The sequence below is a fragment of the Chlorocebus sabaeus genome, chromosome 8, assembly GCF_047675955.1.
Source record: "Chlorocebus sabaeus isolate Y175 chromosome 8, mChlSab1.0.hap1, whole genome shotgun sequence".
Classification (NCBI taxonomy): Eukaryota; Metazoa; Chordata; class Mammalia; order Primates; family Cercopithecidae; genus Chlorocebus; species Chlorocebus sabaeus.
This window is the reverse complement of record NC_132911.1, coordinates 7,769,063-7,787,833: the sequence shown is the minus strand read 5'-3', so window position 1 is coordinate 7,787,833 and position 18,771 is coordinate 7,769,063. Positions and strand designations below refer to the sequence as shown.

The window sequence follows — 18,771 nt, the reverse complement described above, 5'->3', positions numbered from 1 at the left end:
GATTCACTGAAACAACTTTAAGAGGGAAATTAGTTGTTAGCAAAGGCGGGATGCATGGAACAGAAAGCGCAGCAGCCCACACCGGGATGTCCTCATTAAGAGCATCCTCCAGCCACGTCTACTAAGACCTGGATTTCACTCCCATAAAGTCATCTTCACACTCACAAAATGCACACGCACAAATGCTCCACTGCACTTTGCAACACGCATGCTCTTGTGTTGCCTTAACACCTCTGAGAACCTGATTCTGCCTGGAAAACACAGCTTCAGAGGAGATAAGGGAAGAGGGAGGGAAAGCGATTCACCAGGAACATAGCAGCCTTCTTGTTTCTGCAGGGTGCTGAGGCAGCTCAGGGTTCCAGGCACCCCACTGAGACACTGCATGGATGGGGAAGCTCATGCAGAACCCAGGGAGGACAGAGTGGGTGCCGACCTCCAGTGCATTTCCCCTAGCTCACCCAGGGTTTAACCTTTCCTGCCTTTGTCTTCAGGGAATTTGATGCCAACGGCTCTCCCTACTGCAACAGTCTGATTCCTATTTCACCATCTTCAAAAAGCGCCTCCTTCACATTTCTAAAACGTCTTGGTGAATTTTTTTTGTACAATAAATGAAATAAGTTTCTTTTGCTATTTCTTTTCTGATTTTCTAAACCCAGCTTATGAGCAAACCCAGAAGGAAAGAGATCTGAAAAGTACTCATTCTGTTTTAGGAATATCTGAATTTTTTCCTTTTTCACTAAGAAACAAACAACTCATGAAGAACCTAAGGGAAAGAGCTCACTCTAACATTTCCTCTCAGTCACCCTCCCAGCCTCTCAATGCTGTATCCTCCTGGCTGACAGTGACCCCCACCTTTCTTCCAGCCCTCCACCCCATGGCCCTGCCACCACCTGGAATTCCTCCATCTCTCAATCTCAAGTATGAAGGTCCCAGTCGCTGACTCACCGGCTCTCCTTCCAGCCTCTCCCATAGCCGTCCCTCCGTCCCTGCTGATCAGAACCAGTAAGGCTGTTCTCCCACAGAAATGTGCATGGAAATCACCCGGGAGTCTGTTCCCCAGGCTGCACCCGGGACACCTGTCATCGGCCCTCATTTCCTCTTCTTATGCACTGTACTGTCTTTAACTCAGATTCTCTGAGCTAGGTAATGTTTTTATATCATTTCAGGCATATTAGTTGAGTTTTGCATTCAAATTTAAGAAACCACAACAAGCTGAGTTAACATTTTCACTGCCACACCTGAAAATTAGGAAAGAATTCTGGCTTCATAAAATCCCTGATTGAAGGACTCAAAGCGTAAGTGACCTTGTTGTCTTTACCTTGTATTCCCATTTTTCTCTTGATGTTAACTTGAGTTCTCTCCCCAGGTGACAGCCATGTGAATTGTGGTTATCTCCCCACAGCCTCCGTTGCTGATCTCAGGGAGAAAACCCCTACTTCTCTCTCCATTGTTTCAGCCAACTCCCGAGTCCCATGCCCTCCTCTGAGTCTGTCACTGAGGGGAGAGGTTGAGACTCCACCTGGATCCCACACTACCCCTGCTCCACACAGGAAAAATTCAATCTAAGAATGGGAGAGGAGGGTTCCTCAGTCACTCCATAGAGTTCACAATTCCATGCCCCCACCACAATGGGCTCTGTGACACTTTGAGAAAAAATCTAGAAAATTCACTCCTATTTCATCAATACATTAGAGAAGTTGAGATTTACACACACAGAATATGTACATATGCAATTCCTCACCAATACTGTGAAAATGCCCTCTGTTCATCTAGGACTGTGTGAAAAGACAACACAAAAGTTAATGGATTAAAACAGCACGATCAGGTCTTCATTCACACATTTGCGATTGGGACGTGGCTCCCTCCACAGGCATCAGAGGAGAGGTGCTGCTGGGATCTGAAAACCTCATGGCCAAGATGCTTGTGCACAGGAAGAGGGAGTGCTGGGCTGGCTCAGTGGGAGTTCTGACAGGTTGAGGGATGAGACCCTGTGATGCACTGAGGCCAGGTCATGCCAGCTCATGACACAGAAGATAGGTGTGACAACTTTTATCCCACTCAGAGCTAGGAGGATTTGAACCAGAGAGATTTGCTAACACTGCATATCAGCGTTTTCTTTTTCCTAGAAAGCTGGTTGCTCTGGGTTCTCTAGCTCATGCTTGAAAGTGGTCTCAGTACCACATTTTATGCAATGCTTAGACTACCTCCAAGCAGGGTATCCGGGCTTCAAAGGCAACAGCAATCTTAGTAGATGTGGGGTGCTGAAAAAAAAAATACCATACACCAAGTGACTTTTAAACAACAGAAATATATTTCTCAGTGTTCTCGAGTTTGAGAAGTCCAAATCAAGGTGCCAACAGATTTCTTTCTGGTGAGGACCAGCATTTTGGTTCATAGGCAGCATCTTCTCACTGCTTCCTCACCTGAGGGAAGGAATGAAGGAGCTCTCTGGGGCCTCTTCCTCAGGGGCACTAATCCTATTCATGAGGACTCCACCCTCCTGAACATATCTCCTCCCAGAAAGCCCCACCTTTTCATGCTATCATCTGGGGGAGGGATTTCAACACATGAATTTCAGATGAACAAAAACATTCAGGCTGCAGCACCATACAATACAGAGGAAGTGAAAGATACGAACTTCTTATGTCCTTAGCCCAGCAAATGCCATGGTGCTAAGTCAGGTGTGTTCAACTGGTCAAGATGTCACCCAACGTAGATTCAACAGAAGAGGATTTCACCTCCATTTTTATGTGGAAAGAGTCCGGGATTTAGGGCCACATTTCAAAACAGCTCAAGGAAGTTTTTACTTCATGGTTTATTGTAAAATTGCTGCAGACGACAACACTAGACACATAGACAACCTGAGAGCGGCAGCTGGGAAAGGCAGACAACGTGCAGGGAACTTGGAGTTCCTGCTTGTCCCAGCTGAATCTGCAGGCCCGGGAGTCTCTGTGTGGCACAGGCAGGACCAGGTCCCGCCCTACAGGGTGGTGGACAAACGGCTGAGGGGAGGGACAGGACAGTGCACTCTGAGGAGCTGGAATGTGGCCAGTTCTCCCCAGAGCTCATCCCCATGCAACCCCGCTCTGCCTCACACTAACATGCACGCTGTGTTCCACAACAGCCCTTTCCTACCGGGTCAAAACCAGGTCTCAGGGGCATGCCGAAGGTCCACACACACTGTGTCTGCTGGAGCCACCAGACAGCCTCAAAGTGTGTGGGAATATTCTTGCTGCTCTGGAGGCCTCTCTCCTCTCATGGGCACACCTGCTCCCTCACCCACTGTTTCTGTAGAATATTTCCTTCAACCTGATGATGTCAAGGCACTTATGGAGAGTTCAGACTCACTTCAATATTCCCTGGAACTTCAAATGCATGTGTATGAAAGACCAGCTTAAGCCATGTCTACTGACACTGGGTGTTGACACTGGTGGAAAGAATGGGAAAATCAGGATAACGGGGGGACTGAGGGTAAACATGGAAGAGAACGTGTTGCAAAGATGTTGCGGGAAGTCAGGGACCCCAAACGGAGGGGCCGGCTGAAGCCATGGCAGAAGAACATAAATTGTGAAGATTTCATGGACATGTATTAGTTGCCCAAATTAATACTTTTATAATTTCTTATGCCCGTCTTTACTGCAATCTCGGAACACAAATTGCGAAGATTTCATGGACACTTATCAGTGAATAAGTGAAATCAATACTCTTGTGATTTCCAATGCCTGTCTTTATTTTAATCTCTTAATCCTGTCATCTTCGTAAACTGGAGATGCATGTCGCCTCAGGACCCTGTGATGATTGCGTTAACTGCACAAATTGGTTAAACAATATGAAATCTGGGCACCTTGAAAAAAGAACAGGATACCAGTGATGTTCAGGGAACAAGGGAGATAACCATTAGGTCTGGGTGCCTCAGAACCGGGTGGAACAGAGCCATATTTCTCTCCTTTCAAAAGAAAATAGGAGAAATATCACTGAATTCTTTTTCTCAGCAAGGAACATCCCTGAGAAAGAGAATGCATTCCTAGGGGGATGTGTCTAAAATGGCCGCTCTGGGGACATCTGTCTTTTACGGTTGCAGATAAGGGATGAAATAAGCCCTGGTCTCCCGTAGCACTCCCATGCCTATTAGGACGAGGAAATTCCCACCTAATAAATTTTGGTCAGACCGGTTGTCTACTCTCAAACCCTGTCTCCCGATAAGATGTTATTAATGAAATGCGTGTCTCAAACTTCATTAGCAATTTTAATTTCATCCTGGTCCTGTGATCTCGCCCTGCCTCCATTTGCCTTGTAACACTGTATTACCTTATGAAACATGTGATCTCTGTGACCCACACCTACTCATACACTGCCTCCCCTTTTAAAAATCACTAATAAAACTTGCTGGTTTTGTGACTTGGGGGGCATCACGGAACCTGTCAACATGTGATGTCTCCCCCGGTCAACCAGCTTTAAAATTTATCTCTTTGGCCGGGCGTGGTGGCTCAAGCCTGTAATCCCAGCACTTTGGGAGGCCGAGACAGGCGGATCACGAGGTCAGGAGATCGAGACCATCCTGGCTAACCCGGTGAAACCCCGTCTCTACTAAAAAAATACAAAAAACTAGCCGGGCGAGGTGGCGGGCGCCTGTAGTCCCAGCTACTCGGGAGGCTGAGGCAGGAGAATGGCGTGAACCTGGGAGGCGGAGCTTGCAGTGAGCAGAGATCCGGCCACTGCACTCCAGCCTGGGCGACAGAGCGAGACTCCATCTCAAAAAAAAAAAAAAAAAAAATTTATCTCTTTGTAATTTTTCCCTTTATTTCTCAAACCGGTCAACACTAAGGGAAACAGAAAAGAACCCACATTGAATTATCGGGGGCGGGTTCCCCCGCTACAAAGACTTTTAGACAAAATTCCTGATTGCTTAAACTCCAGAGTTCTGCCAAAGTTCTAGGGCAGTCTGAAAAGAATATGAAGGGGACCGCAAGAGAAGAATCTCTGTGCTAGTTGGGATGAAAGTTTGAAAGCCACTGGACAAGGAACAGGTACAACCTCAACAGACTGGGAACCCAGTGGGTCCTGGGAATGAAGTGCCATGCACTAGCCTGCAGTGCTCACCACTGCAGCTAAGCCTGGGAGAGAAGGACATCAGGACATCGGGTTAGGGGTGAGGAAGGCAGAACCAGGAGCCACCACTGACTTGGAGCCACTTGCAGCGCATTCTGTGCTCCCTGAACTCCTAAAATCACTCCGGGTGCTGCTGGTACGGCTGCTGCTGAACCAGACACACAGAGGCTGACAGGTTGTGCAACAGCAGCAGTAAACAGAATACCCAGAACCCACATCCTTTCTTATGTGAACACCTGGGAAGACCACCACCACCGGGATGGCCCCAACATCAGACAGCAGTGCCCCTGCCCAAGAGATCATCCAGGGAGACATCAGCTTCATAGGAACCAGACACAACAATGAATCTCATTATTTTTCAACTTTTCTTTTAGATTTCTGGGTCCATGTTCAGGTTTGTTATATGCAGGGTGAATCTATAGGGCGATGTTGAGGGTGTGGGTACAACTTACCCCATCACCCAGATAGACAGCATACTACACAATAGACAGGTCAACAACATTTGCCTCCCTCCCTCCCTGGTCCCTCTCCCAGTCTGCTGCAGCTAAGCCTGGGAGGGAAGGACATCAGGACACTGGGTTAGGGGTGAGAAAGGCAGAACTAGGAGCCACCACTGACTTGGAGCCACTTGCAGCGCATTCTGTGCTCCCTGAACTCCTAAAATCACTCTGGGAGCTGCTGGTTTGGGGAATTCTTCCTGCCTTTATGTCCATGAGTCCATGATTACCCACTGTGCAGCTCCCACTTACAAGTGAGATCGTGTGATGTTTGCTTCTCTGCTCCTGCATTAATTCACTTTTGGTTTTCTGCTCCTGCATTAATCCACTAAGGATAATGGCTTCCAGCTGCATCCGTCTTGCTGCAAACGACACAATTTCATTCTCTTTTATGACTGCAGTATCCCATGGTGTATGTGTACCACAGTTTCTTCAACCAGTTCACCACTGATGGGCATCTAGGTTGATTCCATGTCTTTGTTATTGTGAATGACGCTCGCATGAACATATGAGTGCATGTGTCTTGGTGGAATCAGAGTTTTGTTTTAAGTTATTTGGCAGATCTCTAAAACTGCTTGCCACTTGTGCCTGAACACATTAACACTCCCCCAATAATGTATAACTGTTCTCTTCTCTATGCATTCTTGCCAATATCTGTTATTTTTGACTTTTTAATAACAGCCATTCTGACTAGTGTGAGATGGTATCTCTTTGAGGATTTAATTTACATTTGTTAATGATCAGTAAGGTAAAGCATTTTTTTCATGTTTGTTAGCCTCTTGTATGTCTTTTCTTGAGAAGTATCTGTTCATGCCCTGGCACATATTTTAAAGGGGTCATTTCTTTTTTGCTTACTTATTTGTTTAAGTCCCTGGTAGAGGAAAATCACTTTGACTACAAGGTCACCCCCAACCAGCCTCTCTTTCTTCTACAGGTACGGACCTCACCATCCCCGAGACATAGTGTGGGGTCATGTCCAGGATCCAAACTCTTGCCTTGCTGCTTCCTTTGCCTCGTTCTTTGCTGGGTACCCCCAAGGATGACATCATTGAGTGGAATTTTGCTGAGATCACCATTTGCCTTCAGTGTAATCCCATTACTTTAAGAGGCAAGGAACTCTCAGAGTCTCAGTCATATTGTAAGGCTGCCCTAGAAGCTACGCAAAAACTGTGAATATGGGAGATCTGTGTGTAACAACCCAATGCCCGAATCTAAACAGCTGTGCCAGTAATAACACTCATGCAATGCTGTGGAAATGCTAATGGACTGGAGTGTGTCCTGTGTGCAGGAAGCGGGTCCAGGTGTCACTTCTTTCAGAAATGGGACATTTCCAAAACCCAGAGATTCTCCTCACTTGCAAACACACCCCTTCATATTCTGCCCCTATAACCTCATCCTTGGGCCCCTCCACGCACCTACTAATGCCCCAGGAAATAAAACCATCACCAGGGCTTCAGTCTCCCTAAGCAGCCCAAATTTCTTCTTGCGCTGGGATGAGACTGTTGCTCACTTCCTCCAGTGCTGAAGGTCCTGGGCCTGCCACACATCAGGAACTCTCTGCTTCCTTAGAGGGACAGCTGACCCCACTGCTCTGCCATAGTGACCACCCTTAGAAAGGCTTGAGATAACTCCTCGTTACTTAGGTTGAGACAGACACTGCACCTCTCCATCCACTACCCCCAGTTCTCCACAGCCCAATGCCTGCTGCCTTCACATAGAGCTATAGGGGAGGCCCTGAGCACCCAGCCTCCTGGACCAGTGCTGTATAGGACCCTCCTATGGTGGCAGGGGCTGCCCAATCTGCACACTGGGTTCAGAAACCTCACCATTGGTATTTATTGCCTCAGGAGTGACTGCATTCTTTTCCCATTTCTAGAAACTTTATCCCATCTACCTCACTAGGAGAAGGAGGAAGAGGGTTGGTAGTGGTACATTTTAAAATGTGCATTGGTCTCCCTAGGGTTTCTCCTCAAATAACACATGAGAGACCACAGGAGCTAAATCCTGTGCATCTCAAGCAAACAGTGATCATCCTACTCAGGCTGTGTGTATGGAGACTCATAAGCCTGCCCAAAATTGGCTAGAGAGCAAGGAAATTGAGCACACAGCACCAGGTGATGCAAGCTAACACCCATCTTGCTGCCACCTTTGCTGCCCCCCGAGAGACTTCCAAGAGACGTTAGTTCTCAAGCAGCAAACCCAGTAGTCCTTGGACCGGATGGTCCTAGACACTCGGTTAGCCTTAAGCTGTCCATTGCCCAAGCAATGAGGCAATAGTCTGCTCTAGGGAACCACATGCTGTGTGCACATCCTTAACGACCCAACAAAACTTGCCCTGCCTGGAAACACAAGCCGAGATGGGATTCAGTCTCCCCCATGTGTCCTGCAACATCCCAGCCCAGCCAGTAGGCTTTGATGTGTTGTTATGGTTAGAGCACAGGTACTGGAGAGGCTGGTTCAGGGCAAGATTCCTCATCCTCTCCTGTGCATGGATGTCAATCGTGTCCTTGCTTCTCTAACAGAGTGTATCCTGTGACATGCAGGCCAGGCTCTCCTGGGGGTTTAAGTAATCCCTTGATGCAGCAAGCTCAGCCTCAGCCATCTCGGGGTCCATTGTCTTAGGAGTCATGGAGAATCCATCGTTGGTTGCTGCCTGGGCCTGGCCAGGGCTGACCAAGGAAGATGAGGGGACCCTCTGTCTGAATTCCAGCTTCCCACCAAATTTCTCAACTGCCCTTGCCAAAACAGTTATTTAACATACCCAGGATATTAGGACACCTGATCCCAAATAACTCTTAAATAGGGAAGTCCTCTGCTGTTTGTGCACGGCTGCTCTTGCTACAGGAGACCCAGGACAGAGGACTGCTGTCTGCACTCTCTCTTCACTCTGCCTAACTTGAGGATCTGTAAGTAACACAAAACTTAAACTTTCCTGTTGAGGTTTGAACATTGAAGCTGTGCCCCCAATCTGACCTGTGACTCCTGGGTCACCCCAGAGGGACCTAGTGAGTGAATCCCCTGCTGTGCATTTCTGTCCGAACCGCTAGGGGCTGCTGGGAGCATTGGCTACCAGCTCAATTAATAGAGAAACTCAAGGAATTTCCTTCTAATTACACGTGTTCTACTTGACACGTCCAACAGAGACGACAATAGCTCCTTAAAACATCCTTTTATTTGGAGAGAAGCTGATCCTGCTCCTTGGCCTGTTTTTCAATCAGGTTATTTGTTATTTGCTATTGAGCTGTTTGACTGCCTTACGTATTTAGATATTTACCCTTTCTACCACTTGGGGTTTGCAACTATTATCTTTCATTTTCTGAGTTGCTTTTTCACTCAGTTGATTATTTGTTTGATGGTTTCTTTTTTGACGTGCAGATGCTTTAGAGGTCAAGGCAGCCCCACTTGCCTCTTTTCCCATTTATTGCCCGTGTCTTTGGTGTCATAGCAAAGATATCATTACCAACATCAATGTCAAAGCGTCATCTTCATATATTCCTCTCATCGTTTTATGGTTTCAGGTCTATGTTTGGGTCTTCAATCCATTTTGAGTTGATTTGTGTATATAGTATATGATAAAAGATCACATGTATACAAACATCAAATCCTAAGGTACAGTACAGTAGATATATACCATTTTTAATTCTTATTCACATCTCTATAGAGCTGGAAACAAATTTTTGGCTGTAGATGAACTTTTTACCTCGATATGTCAGTGTTCATTTCACCTATCATATGATAGGGTCATTGTTCTCTTCACACTGGCCCCTACAGGAGGCTACTCACCCCATGCCTTCATGAGTGTGGTCAAGCCCTTGAAGCCTGCAATAAATGACTCTTTACTTGATAGGAATTCATGCCTGCTGCCAGAGGGTAGACCTACAGAGAGGAGCAGGGACATCTGCAGGAAAAGAGACATTTGTCGCCTGACCTCATTGAATAAAATCACTGCTGTTATCCTTTGCTAGAAGAGTTAAAAGTAAATATTTCGTAAAGTGAGAAACAGGAATCCTCATCATCATCCTCTCCAAACCAGCACAGACACTAAACATAGAGATTCAAACAAGAGTGAAAGCTGGGAGAGCAAAGGAAGAAAACAGGGACATTGAGACCAATGGGATCCCACACAATCTCCAACAAGATGCACACCTCCCCTCGCTGAGAAGGTTCAAGGTTTCCTGTCTCTGAGCCTTCTCTCTGCAGACATAGTAATCCAGGCTAACTCCTCTCTCCCGACTTGTCCGCTCCTGCTCTCCTTCTTCCAGGTCACTTCAGCCATGAGGACCTTCGCCCTCCTCACCGCCATGCTTCTCCTGGTGGCCCTGCACGCTCAGGCAGAGGCACGTCAGGCAAGAGCTGATGAAGCTGCCGCCCAGCAGCAGCCTGGAGCAGATGATCAGGGAATGGCTCATTCTTTTACATGGCCTGAAAACGCTGCTCTTCCGCTTTCAGGTGAGACAGGCCAGCATGCAGAGCTGCAGGGTCTAGAGGGATGGATGGGAGACAGAGTCGGGAATCGAGACTCAATGATCCATGTCACTTAGGTGGCTTCATTTAGCATCTCTGGGCCTTGGTTTTCTCATCTATAAATTGAATAGAGAGCCAAAGAAATCTAACAGGTTTTCTGTCTTTAAAGACTTGAGGCAGCTCTGCCTGGAGAGTAACCATTCTTTTATTCTCTTACTTCCTTAATAATCCTTTCACTTTAGAGAATCAATAAAATTAAAAAATAAAACTTGAAATCAAGATATGTCCATGAAATTCAGTAAGTTTAAGACGTGAAGAGACAGTCTGACGTTCTTTCTTGATTCAAACAAGTCATCTTCATTACATGGAGAATATTCGACTGTATCTATACAACCGTTTCTAAGAGTAGAGACAAGCCTAAGAGTGCGTTCAGGTGTGTGTCTGATGGGGCAGAAGCACAAAAATGAAAGCAAATGAGAATAAGTCTCAAATCCTGCGTGATCAGCACTGCTCTGTGTATTTATTCTTATTGACTGAAGTTGTTCATGCTACCGGCCCTTATGCAGCCAACATCCCTCATTAGCTAGCACATGACTTCTCCAGGATTCCCTTTGCCACCCACTGCTGACCTTCTGATCCATTTACGATGCTCTCTCTGTGTCCCCAGAGTCAGCGAAAGGCTTGAGGTGCGTTTGCACACGAGGATTCTGCCGTTTGTTATAATGTCACCTTGGGTCCTGAGCTTTTCGTGGTTGACTCCACCGGATCTGCTGCCAGTGAGCTTCCAGAATCAAGAAAAATACGCTCAGAAGTTACTTTGAGAGCTACAAGAAATTCTTGCTACTGCTGTACCTTCTCCTCAGTTTCCTTTTCTCATCCCAAATAAATACCTTATCGCAAGATTTCTGTCTTTACATCTCTTTCACCTTTGATGTGCCTTTGTGCCTCAAGACACTTGGGATGCACCTTCCAGAATCCTAAGGTTTTAAACAAAAGAACATTCCACATTCTAGGAATTTCAAGCAGGAGTTTGGGCTTCAGACTTAAATGGAAATGAAGGCCCAAATCACACCATCAATCTCCCCATCCACTGCTCTGTATTTTCACTCTGCCTCATTGTCTCTGGATCCACTCTCAAAGAGCTCCCGTGTGCTGGGCAAACAATCATTGTCAGTTTAAAGTTCATGCAGTCACAAAATCATTCCTCCTCAGAAGAAACCAACATGCTCTGTACTGAACAATTGGAGTTTTATCGAACGCGTCCCAGTCACACATTTGCCTTTTAAGACACAGGGCTACAGGAGATCCACTGAAACAACTTTAAGAGGGAAATTAGTTGTTAGCAAAGGCGGGATTAATGGTACAGAAAGCGCAGCAGCCCACACCAGGAAGTCCTCATTAAGAGCACCCTCCAGTCATGTCTACTAAGACCTGGATTTCACACCCATAAAGTCATCTTCACACTCACAAAATGCACACGCACAAATGCTCCACTGCACTTTGCAACACGCATGCTCTTGTGTTGCCTTAACACCTCTGAGAACCTGATTCTGCCTGGAAAACACAGCTTCAGAGGAGAGAAGGGATGAGGGAGGGAAAGCGATTCACCAGGAACACGGCAGCCTTCTTGTTTCTGCAGGGTGCTGAGGCAGCTCAGGGTTCCAGGCACCCCACTGAGACACCGCATGGATGGGGAAGCTCATGCAGAACCCAGGGAGGACAGAGTGGGTGCCGACCTCCAGTGCATTTCCCCTAGCTCACCCAGGGTTTAACCTTTCCTGCCTTTGTCTTCAGGGAAGTTGATGCCAACGGCTCTCCCTACTGCAACCTTCTGATTCCTATTTCACCAGTCTTCAATAAGCGCTTCCTTCACGTTTCTAAAACGTCTTGGTGAATTTTTTTTTGTACAATAAATGAAATAGGTTTCTTTTGTTATTTCTTTTCTGATTTTCTAAACTCGGCTTACAAGCAAACCCAGAAGGAAAGAGATCTGAAAAGTACTCATTCTGTTTTAGGAATACCTGAATTTTTTTCCTTTTTCACTAAGAAACAAACAACTCATGAAGAACCTAAGGGAAAGAGTTCACTCTAACATTTCCTCTCAGTCACCCTCCCAACCTCTCAATGCTGTATCCTCCTGGCTGACAGTGACCCCCACCTTTCTTCCAGCCCTCCACCCCATGGCCCTGCCACCACCTGGAATTCCTCCATCTCTCAATCTCAAGTATGAAGGTCCCAGTCGCTGACTCACCGGCTCTCCTTCCAGCCTCTCCCATAGCCGTCCCTCTTTCCCTGCTGATCAGAACCAGTAAGGCTGTTCTCCCACAGAAATGTGCATGGAAATCACCCGGGAGTCTGTTCCCCAGGCTGCACCCGGGACACCTGTCATCTGCCCTCATTTCCTCTTCTTATGCATTGTACTGTCTTTAACTCAGATTCTCTGAGCTAGGTAATGTTTTTATATCATTTTCAGGCATATTAGTTGAGTTTTGCATTCAAATTTAAGAAACCACAACAAACTGAGTTAACATTTTCACTGCCACACCTGAAAATTAAGAAAGAATTCTGGCTTCATAAAGTCCCTCATTGAAGGACTCAAAGCCTAAGTGATCTTGTTGTCTTTACCTGTTATTCCCCCATTTCTCTCTTGATCTTAACTTGGGTTCTCTCCCCAGGTGGCAGCCATGTGAATTGTGGTTATCTCCCCACAGCCTCCATTGCTGATCTCAGGGAGAAAACCCCTACTTCTCTCTCCATTGTTTCAGCCAACTCCCGAGTCCCATGCCCTCCTCTGAGTTTGTCACTGAGGGGAGAGGTTGAGACTCTACCCGGATCCCACACTACCCCTGCTCCACACAGTAAAAATTCACACTAAGAATGGGAGAGGGGGGTTCCTCAGTCACTCCATAGAGTTCACAATTCCATGCCCCCACCACAATGGGCTCTTTGTGACACTTTGAGAAAAAATTGAGAAAATTCCCTCCTATTTCATCAATATTTTAGAGAAGTTGAGATTTATACACACAAAATATGTACAAATGCAATTCCTCACCAATACTGTGGAAATGCCCTCTGTTCATCTAGGACTGTATGAAAGACCACACAAAAGTTAATGGATTAAAACAGCACGATCAGGTCTTCACTCACATATTTGTAATTGGGACATGGCTCCCTCCACAGGCATCGCAGGCATCGGAGGAGAGGTGCTGCTGGGATCTGAAAACCTCATGGCCAAGATGCTTGTGCACAGGAAGAGGGAGTGCTGGGCTGGTTCAGTGGGAGTTCTGACAGGTTGAGGGATGAGACCCTGTGATGCACCAAGGCCGGGTCATGCCAGCTCATGACACAGAAGATAGGTGTGACACTTTATATCCCACTCAGAGCTAGGAGGATTTGAACCAGAGAGATTTACAAACACTGCATATCAGAGTTTTCTTTTTCCTAGAAAGCTGGTTGCTCTGGGTTCTCTAGCTCATCCTTGAAACTGGGCTCAGTTCCTCTCCTTTTGCAATGCTTAGACTTCCTCCAATCATGGTATCTGGGCGTCAAAGGCACCAGCAATCTTAGTATATGTGGGGAGCCGGAAAAAAATACTGTATACCAGATAACTTATAAACAACAGAAATATATTTCTCAGTGTTCTTGAGGCTGAGAAGTCCAAATCATGGTGCCAACAGATTTGGTGTCTGGTGAGGACCAGTTTTTCGTTTCATAGGCGGCACCTTCTCACTGCTTCCTCACCTGAGGAAAGGAATGAAGGAGCTCTCTGTGGACTCTCCTCAGGGGCATTAATCCTATTCATGAGGACTCCACCCTCCTGACCTCATCATCCCCCAGAAAGCCCCACCTTTTCGTGCTATCACCTGGGGTAGGGATTTTAACATATGAATTTCAGAGGGACAAAAACATTCAGCCTGCAGCACCATCCAATACAGAGGAAGTGAAAGATAAAAACTTCTCATGACTTGAGCCCAGCAAATGGCACGGTGCAAAGTCAGCTGTATTCTACTGGTCAAGGTATCACCCAAGCTAGATTCAACAGGAGAGAATTTCACCTCCATTCTTATGTGAAAAGAGTCAGGGATTTAGGGCCACTTTTTAAAACAGTTCAAGGAAGTTATTCCTTCATGGTTTATTGTAAAATTGCTGCAGACGACAACACCAGATACATAGACAACCTGTGAGAGGCAACTGGAAAAGTTGAACAAACTGCAGGGAACTTGGAGTTCCTGCATGTCCCAGCTGGATCTGCAGGCCCGGGAGTCTCTGTGTGGCACTGGCAGCACCAGGACCCTCCCTGCAGGATGGTGGACAAAGAACTGAGGGCAGGGACAGGGAGGTGCACTGTGAGGAGCTGGAAAGTCATGGTCCTCCTCAGATTTCACCCCAATGCAACCCCGCCCTGACCCACACTAACACACACACCGTGTTCCACAACTGCCCTTCCCCATTAGGTCCAAACCATGTCCCAGGGGCCTGCACAAGGTCCACACACACTGTGTCTGCTGGGGCCACCGGACAGCCTCAGCGTGTGTGGGACTATCCTTGCTGCTCCTGGAGGCCTCTCTCCCCTCATGCCCACACCTGCACCCCCAGCAACAGCCTCTCCAGAATATTTGCTCCAACCTGATGATGACAAGGCTCTTATGGAGAGTTCAGACTCACTTCAATATTCCCTGGAAATTCAAATGTGTGTGTATGAAAGAGCAGCTTAAGCCATGTCTACTGTCACCGGGTGTTGACACTGGTGGAAAGAATGGGAAAATCGGGTTGGGGGTGAGGACTATGCACAAACATGGAAGAGAAAGTGTTGCAAAGGTTTTTAGACAAAACACCTGTTGGTTGAAACTCCAGTGTTCTGCTTAGATTCTAGGGCAGTCCAAAAAGAAATGTGAAGGGGACCGCAAGAGAAGAATCTCTGTGTAATTTGGGATGAAAGTTTGAAAGCCACTGGACAAGAAACAGGTGCAGCCTCAACACAGGCTGGGAACCCAATGGGTCCCGGGAATGGAGTGCCACGCACTAACCTGGAGTACCCACCGCTGCAGCCAAGCCTGGGAGGGAAGGACATCAGGACACTGGGTTAGGGGTGAAGAAGGCAGAACCAGGAGCCACCACTGAGTCGGAGCCACTTGCAGCACATTCTGTGCTCCCTGAACTCCTGAAATCACTCTGGGTGCTGCTGGTACGGCTGCTGCTGAACCAGACACACAGGAGCTGTCAGACTGTGCAACAGCAGCAGTAAACGGAATGCCCAGAACCACATAACTTCTCGTGTGACCATCTGGGAAGACCACCACCACCGGGATGGCCACTACCTCAGACAACAGCGTCCCTGCCCAAGAGATCACCCGGAGAGACATCTGCTTCATAGGAACAAGACACATCAAGGAATTTCATTATTTTTCAACTTTTATTTTAGATTCCTGTGTCCATGTTCAGGTTTGTCATGTATAGGGCGGATCTATAGGACAATGTTGACGGTTTGGGTACAATTTACCCTGTCATCCAGATAGAGAGCATACTACACAGTAGGCAGGACTACAACATTTGACCCCTCCCTCTCTGGTCCCTCTCCCAGTTCCTCCTGCCTATTCTTCCCACCTTTATGTTCACGAGTCCATGAGTACCCACTGTGTGGCTCCCACTTATAAGTGAGATTATGCGATATTTGGTTTCCTGTTCCTGTGTTAATTCGCTAAGAATAATGGCTTCCAGCTGCATCCATCTTGTTGCAAATGACACAATTTCATTCCTTTTATGACTGCAGCTTGTTGCAAATGACACAATTTCATTCCTTTTATGACTGCAGCATCCCATGATGTATATGTACCACATTTTCTTCATTCAGTCCACCACTGATGGACATCTAAGTTGATTCCATGTCTTTGTTATCGTGAATGATGCTGCCATGAACATACGAGTGCATGTGTCTTTTAGGCAGAATGATTTGTTTTCTTTGGATATATACCCAGTAGTGGGATTGTTTGGTGGAATGCAAGTTCTGTGTTAAGTTATTTGGCAAATCTCTAAACTGTTTTCCATTGTGCCTGAACTCATTAACAATCCCCCAATAGTATATAAGCATTCTCTTCTCTATGCAGTCCTGCCAATATCTGTTATTTTTGGACTTTTTAATAACAGCCCTTCCGACTAGTGTGAGGTAATATCTCTTGAGGTTTTAATTTGTATTTCTCTAATAATCAGTAATATAAAGCATATTTTCATATATTTGTCAGACTCTTGTCCGTCTTTTTTAGAGAAGTATCTGTTCATGCCCTGGCACACATTTTAAAGGGGTAATTTCTTTTTTGCTGACTTATTTGTTTAAATCCCTTGTAGAAGAAAATTACTCTGATCACAAGGTCGCCACCAAACAGCCTCTCCTTACTGCTACAGGTACGGACCTCGCCATCTCCAGGACATGGCGCTGGCTCACATCCATTACCCAAAACCTTGCCTTACTGTTTCCCTGACTTCATGCTTTGCTCATTACCCCAAAAATGACCTCCTTAGAGTGGGATTCTGCTGAGATCACCATTTGCTTGCAGTATAATCCCATTACTTTATGGTGCAAGGAATCCATAGAGCCTCAGTCAGATTGTAAGGCTGGCCTAGAAGCTATGCAAAAACTATGGACTCAGGAGACCTGTTGTAATAATCCCATGCCCAAATCTAACCATCTCTCCAGTGATAACCCTCATGCAGTGCTGGGGAAATGCCTGTGGACTGGAGTGTGTGGAGTGTGTGGACTTCCTGTGCACAGGAAGCAGGTGCAGGTTTCAATTCTACAGAACACGGGGCATTACCAGAACCCAGAGTTCTTCCTCCAGTGCATATACACCCCTTCATATTTTGCCCCTATCACCTCATCCTTGGGCCCCTCCAGGCACCTACTAATTCCCCAGAAACTAAAACCATCACCAGGGCCTCAGTCTCCCTAAGCAGCCCAAATTTTTTCTTATGCTGGGATGAGACTGTTGCTCACTTCCTCCAATGCTAAAGTTCCCAGGCCTGCCACACATCAGGAACTCACTGCTTCCTCAAAGGGACAGCCGACCCCACTGCTCTGCCACAGTGACCACCCCTAGCAAGGCTTCAGATGCCTCCTCCTTCCTTAAGGTTGAGGGAGATGCTTCACCTCTCACTCCACTGTCAACAGTCCTTCATAGGACTGTGCCTGCCCAATGCCTGCTGCCTTCAGGCAGAGCTGCAGGGGAGGCCCTGAGCACCCAGCCTGCTGGACCAGCGCTGCACACAACCCTCCCATGGCGGCAGGGGCTGCCTGGCCTGCACATTGGGTTCAGCAACTTCACCATAGGTATTTATTGCCTCTGGAGTGACTGTATTCTTTTCTCATTTCCAGAAACCTTATCCCATCTACCTCACTAGAAGGTGGAGGAGAGTGGAGAGAGGTACATTTTAAAATGTGCATGAGTCTCCCTAGGACTTCTCCTCAAATAACACATGAGGGACCACAGGAGCTCGATCCTGCATATCTCAAGTGCCTAGTGATCATCCCCCTCACGCTGTGTGTGTGGAAACTCTTAAGCCTGCTCAGAATTGACTTAAGAGCAAGGTATTTGAGAAGACCCATCTCGCTGCCACCTTGGCCACCTCCCTGAGAGACTTCCAAGAGACATTAGGTCTCAAGCAGCAAACTCAGAAGTCCTTGGACCCAATGATCCTAGACACTAACTTAGCCTTAAACTGTCCATTGCCCAAGCAATGAGACAATTGTCCGCTCCAGGGAACCACATGCTGTGTGCACGTCCTTAACAAACCCAACAGAACCTGCTCTGCCTGGAAACACAGCCGAGGTAGTATTCAGTTTCCCCCATGTGTTCTGTAACATCCCAGCCCAGTCACTCGGCTTTGATGTGTTGTTATGGTGAGAGCTCAGGTACTGGGGAGGCTGGTTCAGGGAAGGTTCCTCATCCTCTCCTGTGCATGGCAATCACGTCCTTGCTTCCCTAATAGAGTGTATCCTGTGAGATGCAGGCCAGGCTCTCTTGGGGGCTTTAAATATTCCCCTGCTGCAGCTAGCTCAGCCTCAGCCACCAGCACAGGCACCTCGGAGTCCATTGTCAATCCATCGTTGGTTGCTGCCTGGGCCTGGCCAGGGCTGACCAAGGCAGATGAGGGGACCCTTCCTGGACTCCTGTCTGAACCCCAGCTTCCCACCAAATTTCTCAACTGCCCTTGCCACCAGAGTTATCTAATATACCCAACGGAAAGTAACCCAGGATATTAGGACACCTGATCCCAAATGACCCTTAAATAGGGAAGTCTTCTCCCGTTTGTGCACGGCTGCTCTTGCTACAGGAGTTCGAGTGGGACAGAGAGATTACAGGCTTCAAAGAAAGAGAGAGCATTTCAAGTGGATTATTCACCATTCTTCACTAAAGCATCTCATGGTCCAGACACTTCTATGACCACCAACACCAACCACAAATGCTCAGACCCCAGGAGGAGGGAGCAGGTGTTAACCACGTCCACCTCATGCAGATTCTGAGCAGATCTCGGCCCCGGACTGAGGCTCTGCCTGTCTGAAGATGCAGCTCAGGGATCCAGGCACCCCACTGAGATGTTGCATGGCTGGGGAGCCCAACACAGATCTTAGCGACTATAGATGAATCTATGTCTGACAGAGAAATGGTCCCAGCTCTACCTCTTCTTTAGACAGCTAAGGACACATATT

At 47.1% G+C, this 18,771-nt stretch overlaps 1 protein-coding gene across 1 annotated transcript; it reads left to right on the top strand.

The window, feature by feature from the left end:
• Window positions 1-8,418: 8,418 nt before the first annotated feature.
• On the top strand, window positions 8,419-10,961 carry LOC103215303 (theta defensin subunit A). The gene is made up of 3 exons (XM_073018626.1): window positions 8,419-8,512; window positions 9,869-10,055; window positions 10,738-10,961. Exons 2-3 carry the CDS (start codon window positions 9,881-9,883, stop codon window positions 10,791-10,793), a joined length of 231 nt encoding a protein of 76 aa, XP_072874727.1. The 5' UTR covers window positions 8,419-8,512; window positions 9,869-9,880; the 3' UTR covers window positions 10,794-10,961.
• The last annotated feature ends 7,810 nt before the right edge of the window (window positions 10,962-18,771 follow it).

Coding starts and splice junctions, on each gene's coding strand:
- LOC103215303 (XM_073018626.1), top strand. CDS start 9,881: ATGAGGACCTTCGCCCTCCTCACCGCCATGCTTCTCCTGGTGGCCCTG. Junction 10,056..10,737: donor CGCTGCTCTTCCGCTTTCAG/GTGAGACAGGCC, acceptor CTGTGTCCCCAG/AGTCAGCGAAAGGCTTGAGG.